At 42.7% G+C, this 10,756-nt stretch overlaps 1 protein-coding gene across 1 annotated transcript; it reads left to right on the forward strand.

Moving 5' to 3' along the window:
* The first annotated feature begins 816 nt into the window (after window positions 1-816).
* LOC145422719 (E3 ubiquitin-protein ligase TRIM39-like) lies at window positions 817-9,257 on the forward strand. Its single transcript, XM_080294417.1, has 3 exons — window positions 817-1,024; window positions 1,127-1,179; window positions 7,069-9,257. The coding sequence occupies exons 2-3, from the start codon at window positions 1,144-1,146 to the stop codon at window positions 8,233-8,235; spliced, it is 1,203 nt and encodes a 400-aa protein (XP_080150543.1). The 5' UTR covers window positions 817-1,024; window positions 1,127-1,143; the 3' UTR covers window positions 8,236-9,257.
* Window positions 9,258-10,756: the final 1,499 nt, after the last annotated feature.

Here is a 10,756-nt window from a genome sequence, read left to right on the forward strand (position 1 = left end):
CTATAGGTTTATTATATAATATTTTGACCCTTGTGTTTACTTCTGAAACATCAGTCACTTCTACTGTTACAATTGAAAGTATGCATTGTATATTAAAGTATGCCCAGAATGCCTACATGTTTTGTTCTTCCCATTCAATCAAACAAGGATTGGTCATGACTCGTGTGTATAGTATTTGTATTCTGCTGTAAGTAGTATTTTATTCACTTCTACTGTTACAACTGAAACTATGTATTGTATGTCAAAGCATGCTCAGAATGCCTACATGTGTTTTTGTTCGACCCATTCAATCAAGCAAGCATTGACCATCATGACTTCTGGGTGTGTTTGGTTCAGCAAACCACATCAGTTTCAATCAAAACTAATTTTTCTATATGTCTGAGCCTGACATTAGAAACCCCCTCAGATATATTTCACCTAGATGATATCAAACTTAGTTTTTTTTGTATGTTTTATTTGTTCCTAACCTCAAGGTACTTTATATTTTAAGGTAGACCCTACAGTAATACATCAAGAGATATATGTACAGATATATAAATATAGATGTATGTATGTATGTATAAATAATGCATACAGTACAATACTACTACACCCTTGAAAACGGTGAATAACAGCTTGAGATAGAAAAAGAGTCCACCTTTGTGTGTTAATGTGCGGCAATCCTACTAGAGCAAACTCCACATTGTAGCTGCTGCAGAATAAACACTACACCACACAATGGCATGCTATTTTTGAGCTTTCTACAAGTTTGCATGTTCTAACTTGTCTTACAGCAGATGTTAGTTAAACGTCTAAGCTCTGGAATTAAGCACACCCACATTGTGGGTGAAGCAACAGCACCTGTGAGAGACAGTCGAGTGAAAATCCACCCTGTTGTTGTTCCACAGTAAAGAGAGATGCACAGACGATCAGACTGAGTTCAGACAAAACTAGCAGCTTCCTCTGAGTGAGTCCAGCTACAGGAGAGAAAAGTGGAAAACTCCAACACTGCTGCTTCAAGCTGCTGACGCTCCACACACTGAATGTGAGTTTGAAATTAAAACACGACTCAAAGGAAGTTTCAGTGAAGGTGGTAGAGTAGGGAGGGGAGCCAGGACTGACTGTACTGCCTCTCTCCTGTTTTCAGCTTCACTCACAGACTCAATGGCTTCCAGATCAGAGGAGGATCTCTTCTGTCAGGTATGTCAGGAGGTCTTCAGTATTCCCATTGTTGTTTCATGTAATGAAAGATGTTCAGAGAAATGAGTACTGTTAATAAATAAGTGATTCAGAAGAGAATATTCTCTCTGGACCAGGGGTAGGCATATTTTAGTATGGATTTGTAAAAAAGGAAGCAAGACATTCAAAAAACTGTTTTACTGAGTATAAAGTAGACTAAATTGGATTTATATGGATATCGGCAGATATCCAAATGTATAATCTTGTATTGTATCGGACATCAAAAAAGGTTAAAGGGATGTTTGGCTCAGACTTTTTGTCAGCCTGGCTACAGTGCTGAAGAAAAACCTAGGGTTGTTCTTATTTTCTTCAATCAGTGATGAGTAATAAGATGTTCTAGCTTTACTTTACTTTCTTATAAAGTAGCAATGTATTTCTCCAGATGTCTAATGTGATGAAGTCTACTCCCCACTGCTGTGTAATCAGTTATTATAAATTTAACTGTTATCAGGAAATGATCAGATAGGAGAGGGTTTTCAAGAAACACTGTTAAATATTCAGTTTCTATGCCATATGTGAAAACAAGATCTAGGGTGTGATTAAAGTGGTGGGTGGGTTCTTTTATATTTTGAGAGAAGCCAATTGAGTCTAATAACAGACTAAATGCCATGTTGAGGCTGCATGGATGTTAAAGTCCATTCTTCCATCCATTTTCTTCCGCTTTATCCAGGGCTGGGTCGCGGGGGCAGCAGCCTAATCAGAGAGGCCCAGACCTCCCTCTCCCCAGCCACCTCCTCTAGCTTGTCCGGGCAACACAAGGCGTTCCCAGGCCAGCAGAGAGATATAATCTCTCCAGCATGTTTTGGGTTTGCCCCGGGGCATTCTCCCGGTGGGACATACCCGGAACACCTCATCCAGGAGGCATCTTTGTCAGATGCCCGAACCACCTTAGCTGGCTCCTTTCAATCTGGAGGAGCAGGGGCTCTGCTCTGAGCCCTTCCATGGCTGAACTTCTCACCCTGTCTCTAAGGGAGAGGCCAGCCACCCTTTGGAGGAAGCTCATTTTCACCGCTTGTATCCGCAATCTCGTTCTTTTGGTCACTACCCACAGCTTGTGACCATTGGTGAGGGTAGGGACATAGATTGACCGGTAAATTCACCACGACGGTCCGGTACAACATGCGCACACTGCGGCCACTGCACCAATCCGTCTGTCGATCTCCAGCTCCCGTCTCCCATCACTCGTAAACAAGACCCCGAGATACTTGAACTCCTCCACTTGGGGCAGGAAGTTGTCCCTAACCCGAAATGGGCATTCCACCCTTTTCCGGCTGAGAACCATGGCCTCAGATTTGGGGTTGCTGATCCTCATTCCCACTGCTTCACACTCAGCTGCAAACCGTTCCAAAGCGAGCTGGAGGCCATCACCCGATGGAGCCAACAGCTGGGGAATTGAGCTCTTTAATTTGGACAGCATTAAGATAATGTTGTCCGCGTATAATCCAATTTTGGACTCAATATTATTTGTTCTAATGCCAGAGATATTTTGATTGCTCCTTATCGCAATAGCCAATGGTTCAATTGTTAGGACAAAGAGAAGAGACGAAAGGGGGCAGCCTTGGCGTGTACCTCTACCTAGATAGAATGGTCTAGATATGATGTTGTTAGTTCTAACTGAGGCTATAGGTTTATTATATAATATTTTGACCCTTGTGTTTACTTCTGAAACATCAGTCACTTCTACTGTTACAATTGAAAGTATGCATTGTATATTAAAGTATGCCCAGAATGCCTACATGTTTTGTTCTTCCCATTCAATCAAGCAAGGATTGGTCATGACCACCGGATGTCGCGTTAAACAACAGCAGCACGTTTGATCAACTGTTGTTAGAATTTATTTAATATTAATTTCTAGTATCAGCTGATGTTTGCTGGAGCCACAGCTGTAAAGCTGCTGGTCATGATATGGTTTGGTTATCTGGTGAGAGGGAAACATGAAGATGAAACCAGGAGATGTCCTTACTGAATCATCAGAGCTGAACAGGTGACGGAGAAACAGGTTTACCTTTTAGGTGACATGAATGAGTTGAAGGGAAGTTATGAACTGTTTCTGAGAGACAAATAACACCAGGATCCTTTTCTATGTAGCTGACAGCTGGTAACTGTGCAGGGGCGGGTCTAGCAAAGTGTTGCCAGGGGGCCAGATGGGGCATTAACAGGGAAAAGGGGGCACAAAGAAATACTTTCTTATTCTCTTTTAATAAATAATTATCTGAGTCTTACAACAAATGATTGATTGATACATATATACCACCAAGACAGTGTACATCACTGTCACAACAGTGTTTGTTTTCATTCAAAGGCTTTATGATTTTTGCTATATTGGTGGGCCGGTCTCTAGTCAAAATGCCCGGGCTGATTTTTTGTCCCAGTCCAGCCCTGTATGCAGCTCATCTGCAGTCTGGTGTTACCTACATCTTCCTATTCGGAAGGCAGAATTTCTTAGTTCTGAGTACAATCAAAAGCACCACGTCTGCAGTTTTTGTGTTGGATGTAAAAAGCGCACATGACGCTGTAACGTAGGCTAGAATCATGGCGGCGGTCAACGACGGTCCAGGCGTGGGATTTCTCTCGTGGAAAATGCATATTATTTTTTCCTTTGGTAGGTGGCACAGTGCACTTGTGGCAAGTAAGCAAGCTAGAAGACTGGCACTCTTGCTGGGTATCCATTTAGCAACTGTTACACCCCGGCCTAGGCAACCGGGGTGCAACGCAGGAAAATAAAAATAAGGAAAATAAAAATAATCCCAAAACGAGATTTAAAGCAAAATACCACATTTATTTACATCACCAAACACCAGACGTCAAACTATTTACAACGGGGGGGAAGATCGCGACCATGACACACTGAAACACAAGGCTTAAATACATAGAAGGGCAATCAGGGAATGGACAACAGGAGGGAAACACAGCTGGGGCAAATTAGACCTGACGAGACAGGGAAACGTAAACTGAAAACACTAAGATAACACAGACTTTCAAAGTAAAACAGGAAACACATAACAGTCACGCCAAAAGCAACACACCGACAACACCAAAACGTAACAGTTCCCCCCACCCAAAAATCAAACATTTAACACCAAGTGAAAAGTTTGATCCAGACAGACGAAGCCGATGAAGGCTGGAGCGGTCCCACTGACCCTCCAGCAGACGACGAAGGCTGGAGCAGTCCCACGGACCCTCCAGCGAAGGCGGATGAAGGCTGGAGCGGTCCCACGGACCCTCCAGCGACGACAAAGGCTGGGGCGGTCCCACGGACCCTCCCCTCAGCGAAGGCAGACGAAGCTGATGAAGGCTGGAGCGGTCCCACTGACCCTCCAGCAGACGACGAAAGCTGGAGCGGTCCCACGGACCCTCCAGCGAAGGCGGATGAAGGCTGGAGCGGTCCCACGGACCCTCCAGCGACGACAAGGCTGGAGCGGTCCCACGGACCCTCCAGCGAAGGCGGATGAAGGCTGGAGCGGTCCCACGGACCCTCCAGCGACGACAAAGGCTGGGGCGGTCCCACGGACCCTCCCCCCAGCGAAGGCGGATGAAGGCAGACGAAGCTGATGGAGGCTGGAGCGGTCCCACGGACCCTCCAGCAGACGACGAAGGCTGGTGCGGTCCCCCGGACCCTCCAGCAGAGGCGGATGAAGGCTGGAGCGGTCCCTCGGACGCTCCAGCGAAGGCGGATGGCTGAAGCGAAGGCAGACGAAGCTGATGACGGCTGGAGCGGCCCCACCGACCCTCCAGCGGACGACGAAGGCTGGAGCGGTCCCACGGACCATCCAGCGAAGGCGGATGAAGGCTGGAGCGGTCCCTCGGACGCTCCAGCGAAGGCGGATGAGCAGCCCACCAGCTGCACACACGGACACGCAGCCCACCAGCTGCACACACGGACACGCAGCCCACCAGCTGCACACACGGACACGCAGCCCACCAGCTGCACACACGGACACGCAGCCCACCAGCTGCACACACGGACACGCAGCCCACCAGCTGCAGAAGGCTGGAGCGGTCCCTCGGATCCTCCAGCGAAGACAGAAGGCCGAAGCTGTCCCTCCTTCGGACCCTCCAGCGATCCCGGACGAGCCCCCATATGTTACACCCCGGCCTAGGCAACCGGGGTGCAACGCAGGAAAATAAAAATAAGGAAAATAAAAATAATCCCAAAACGAGATTTAAAGCAAAATACCACATTTATTTACATCACCAAACACCAGACGTCAAACTATTTACAACGGGGGGGAAGATCGCGACCATGACACACTGAAACACAAGGCTTAAATACATAGAAGGGCAATCAGGGAATGGACAACAGGAGGGAAACACAGCTGGGGCAAATTAGACCTGACGAGACAGGGAAACGTAAACTGAAAACACTAAGATAACACAGACTTTCAAAGTAAAACAGGAAACACATAACAGTCACGCCAAAAGCAACACACCGACAACACCAAAACGTAACACAACACATTAACAAGAGAAGTCTGAGTAAAACCAAAGTTACTTTCCCTAGTAACTAGTTACTTTGAAAGTAACAAGTAACTTGAAGTAACTGAGTTACTTTTGATGGAGGTAACTAGTAATGTAACTAAGTTACTAATTTAAAGTAACTTACCCAACACTGACTACCACACACCAAATCAGGTCGTTGGTACTTGCTGGCTTGTGTAGCCTCAAAATAACAAAAGCTCAACACTGCGCCCAGCATCCTGGAGCAGTTCTGTTGTCTTTTGTACGTGTTTTGAGTTTTTATGTGCTTCGGAGTTTGTACGTGTTTTTACGTGTTTTGGAGTTTGTACGTGTTTGTACGTGTTTTGGAGTTTGTACGTGTTCGTACGTGATTTGAAGTTTGTATGTGCTTTGTCTCTAGGGGCCACCGTAAATATACTTTTATTTATTCACTCCACATAAAATGTAATAAATAAATCATATAATACAAAAATCAACTATTCACATTTCAACTTTTAACTATTTAAATTTTCAGCTTTTTCCTCTTACAAATTTAAAGTGAAAACAACACAAAACACTGCAAACCACTATTTTTACTATACCTTTCTAATGTGACGTTGTTGCCCCTGGCTTTTTCTCTCTCTCTCTCCTTCTGGTTCCTGTGCTACTGAGTGTAACTACCGCCCCTCCCCCCTCTGCCCAGCGTAAAGTACAAGGCTCACGTGCAGAGTGAAGCAGAAAACCTACCTAGAAATTAACTAGATGAGCTAAACTAGAACACAAATGAATACAAAAGACACATAAAAAGTCAAACACTGGGTCACACGACCCATTATCATGACAATTGTGCTGCAATAGGTGTATGCTGCTGGGGCATTCTCATGATGTTGTGAGTCTCTCATCTTTGAGGTGTATAAACACCTCACACTGTGTAAATACACCTTTCTTCCTTTATATATTTCTCTGCACTGAATTATGATTATTCATCTCTGGCTCTCTTCCACAGCATGTCTTTTGTCCTGTTTATGAGGGTTCATATAATTGTTTTTATCTGTATTATATGGTTTAAATTACAATATAAAGTGCCCTGTGACAACTTCTGTTGTGATTTGGTGCTATATGAATAAAATTGAATTGGACCCTTCCCGGTTTCTTCCTGGTTTTGCTGATGTTTTTTTTTCTATTAAAAGGGAGTTTTCCCATCCCAATGTTGCACATGAGCACTTGCACATAAGGGGTCATATGACTGTTGGATTTTTCTCTGTTGTTTTATTGCAGGGTCTACCTTGTAATATATGGTAGACACTGCAATGTGTTTGAATGTAACAATTCAATAAACAATTAAAAGAAATTCTACAAAAAATGTGCACAAAGTTAAGAACTTACATTACTATGTGTTCCTCATTCTTCCAGGACAGAGATCAGAGAGCTTCAGAGGCTCTCTGCAGTCTGCACTCTGAGAAACTCAAACTCTTCTGTCTGAACCATCAGCAGACACTGTGTCACATCTGCTGCGCCTCAGAAAAACACACCAATCACAGATTCAGACCCATCGATGAACCTGCACGACAATACAAGAAGGAACTTCAGGAAACTCTGGAGCCCTTAAAGGAGAAGTTACAGGTTTATGAAGAAGCTAAAATGAAGTTTGATCAAACAGCAGAACACATTAAGGTCCAGGCCCGACACACAGAGAGGCAGATTAAGGAGCAGTTTAAGAAGCTTCATCAGTTTCTTGCAGAGGAAGAGGAGGACAGGCTGGCTGCACTAAGGGAGGAAGAGGAGCAGAAGAGTGGGATGATGAAGGAGAAGATGGAGGCTCTGAGCAGAGAGATAGCAGCTCTTTCAGACACAGTCAGAGCCACAGAGGAGGAGCTGAGAGCTGAAGATATCACATTCCTGCACAACTACAAGGCTGCAGTGGAAAGAGTCCAGCGCTGTCCCCTGCTGGATGATCCACAGCTGCCCTCAGGAGCTCTGATAGACCAGGCCAAACACCTGGGCAACCTGACCTTCAACATCTGGAAGAACATGAAATACATGGTCTCCTACACTCCTCTCATTCTGGACCCAAACACTGTTCATCCAAACCTCATCCTGTCTGAAGATCTGACCAGTGTGAGAGGAGGAGAGAGGCAGCAGCTTCCTGATAATCCAGAGAGGATTCATTTGTTCTACTCTGTCCTGGGCTCTGAGGGCTTTAACTCAGGGACTCACAGCTGGGATGTTGAAGTTGGAGACAGTACAGGGTGGGAACTGGGTGTGTTGGCAAAGTCTGTGGAGAAGAAGAAAGAGTTATGTGCTGGATTATGGAAGATAAAATCATGTGAAGATAAATACTACGCACACTCACCATCAGCTCCTCTCACTGCTCTCGTAGTACAAAAGAAGCTCCAGAGGATCAGAGTGAATCTGAACTGGAATAGTGGAAAATTGTCGTTCTCTGGTCCTGATATTAACAAACACATTCACACCTTCAGAGACACTTTTACTGAGAAGATGTTTCCATACATTCGCACTCGTGAAGAAGTGAAGGTGTTGCCATTGACGGTGTCAGTGTCAGTGGAGCAGGTGAAATGAGGATGATTACATTTCTAATGTTGTTTCCTCTTATTAAGTTGTATTTGTACTCTCACTGACAAATTGTAATAATATAATCGTGATTAATTGTAATTAATTGCACAGCTTTGGAGCGGGATTGCTTTTAAGATCCAATTAAAATCAATGCACTCAGAAAGATTCTCTGGAGAAGATTAGAATTCTTGAAACAGAGTTTATTCACTGCATCATATGAACAGCAAGAACATACATACAGCAGAAAGCGAACAAAGCAAAACCAACTGGGGTGTACAGCCTTTAGCAAAAGCAGCAAAGGAACACAGAGACAGACAGGAACCCTTTGCTTTGGCTTATCATAATAGGTCAAGACACGGTCAAACATCGCACATAAATACTAACTAATAAATCTTACAACAGGCAGTCAGCATAATCTTTTATTATACATATATTATGGTGATCCTCATATATAAAATATCCCAGTGTGGGTTTATAGTGTTTTTGTGTATGATTGTATAGCATTAAAATTATCCTTAAGGTGATTTTATCGTGATGTGTTCAGTATCTCTGTTATAATGTTACTGTTTTGGTTGTGGTGCATGAAAGAGACTGAGTGAGTATTGAGGGATGGAGAGCAAGTTATTCAGGAGAACGTTCAGTGGCATTAACGGCCCTGTTACTGTACCACCTAAATAAACAATGGTGAAGAAGAGTCTACGAGTAAGTTACAGTATATATGTTCAATGCAGATAAATATGTAGTGTATATAGTTATATAGGTATACATATTATCCAATAATCCCCCATGCCTGAACAGAAAACCAATAAGAATAATTCATTTTTGTTAATTATTCAGATTAATTTGTTTTACCATCTGAAAAAGGGACATTTTGGTTTTGTAAATGTAAATATTCAGTTTTCTTCTGTTGCGCTTTTTAAAAACATGTAAGGATTACGATATATAGATAAAAAGTGTTTTTTCTTATAATTGTTGTATATATTTCATTTCACAAATTTTTAAATAAAAAAAACCTTATATATTATAAACAGAAAGACTTTCTTTTGTTGTTGGTCCGATGTGGTTCTGTAACCATTACGATTGCTGTCTGAAGGCACCCACTGGATTTGCTTTACCAAGTGGATTATTATGGTCTTGCCATATTGACACACAGCATTAGGATCAGCTGTTGAGAAAAAAAATAAGAGAAAACAAGCAAAAGAAAACAACATAATTACAATAGTCTAGCTAAGTGTAAATAGCAGTAAATACTAAATATTAAATGTTATTGTGCATCACAGAAGATCGACAGCACACAATGTGCCTTGAGGTAGCATCCATGAAAGGTGTAGTTTGTGTCTGTGAACACCCGTTTGTACACCTGTGTGCACACCTGTGTACAATTCAATAAACAAGTATAGCAGCAGCCACCGGGAGTGAGCCAGTGGCTGCTGCTATACTTGAACGCTCACCACCAAGAACCACCAACACACCGACGTCTCACGGCATCACCGGGAGTGTGGTGTGGGGAGATAGGCATCCATACTTTGGACTTTTCAAAGATTCTTGAAAAACTATTTACAAACAAACTAGATTCTTTTATTGATAAATATGATTTATTGAATGATCATCAGTATGGGTTCAGAAGAAATCGCTCAACATCTCTAGCTGTGATGGAATTTATTGAAAATATTGCAACGGCTGTGGATGAAAAACAGTTTGGAATAGGTGTGTTTATTGATTTACGTAAAGCCTTTGATACGATAGATCATTCTTTACTTTTACAGAAGTGTGAAAGGTATGGTTTAAGAGGTGTTGTACAATTTTGGTTAAATAGTGTTACGGGTTCAAAATTGGGGATGGAGACAAGATGAAAAACCAAAAGAACAACACTGGTCCGGTCGGGTTCAGTCAAACAATGATTTTAATGATCACACGCGTGGGAGATAAACACCGTACGCAGACAGCATCAGATCTCAAAATGGTGGAGCATTGCTCAAACTCTTATAGCCTCTGGTCCTCCCACCTTATCATAAAAGCCTAAACATTCACATTCTTTCTCTCACACGGCGCCTAAGCTACAACCTTGGCTCCCTGTTTATCTGCTCTTGCTGAGATGGAGCAGGAAGCTCCAGTATGCTCTGTTCTCTTCTAATCAGACAAATAAGACGATGACTTTCTGCGAACATTATTTCTTATAACTTAGCAGTATAATGCATCATAAAACATCATCATTCATTCACAATAAATCAGCAGTCTAAGGTAATGCAAATCAGTCTAACAAATGCAATAGTTATCAGCATCTTCTAATTCAGGAAAATAATGCAAACTAAAACTACATAATAATTCACAATCTTTAATTAGGGGTCTAACATGGCATAAAATAATATTATAACCCAACAATAGTTACTTGAATAATAGGTTCCAATATGTGAGTATTAATAACATGAAATCTATACTTAGAAAAGTAACTTGTGGAGTTCCGCAAGGATCTGTTTTGGGACCTAAGTTATTTTTACTTTATATAAATGATATTTGTACAGCCAGT

Source organism: Astatotilapia calliptera, chromosome 3, assembly GCF_964374335.1.
Source record: "Astatotilapia calliptera chromosome 3, fAstCal68.1, whole genome shotgun sequence".
Classification (NCBI taxonomy): Eukaryota; Metazoa; Chordata; class Actinopteri; order Cichliformes; family Cichlidae; genus Astatotilapia; species Astatotilapia calliptera.

Bases quoted from the DNA above. Each gene is read 5' to 3' on its own strand.
- LOC145422719 (XM_080294417.1), top strand. From the start codon at position 1,144: ATGGCTTCCAGATCAGAGGAGGATCTCTTCTGTCAG. The intron at 1,180-7,068 runs GTATGTCAGGAG...TCATTCTTCCAG, and splicing joins AGGAGGATCTCTTCTGTCAG to GACAGAGATCAGAGAGCTTC.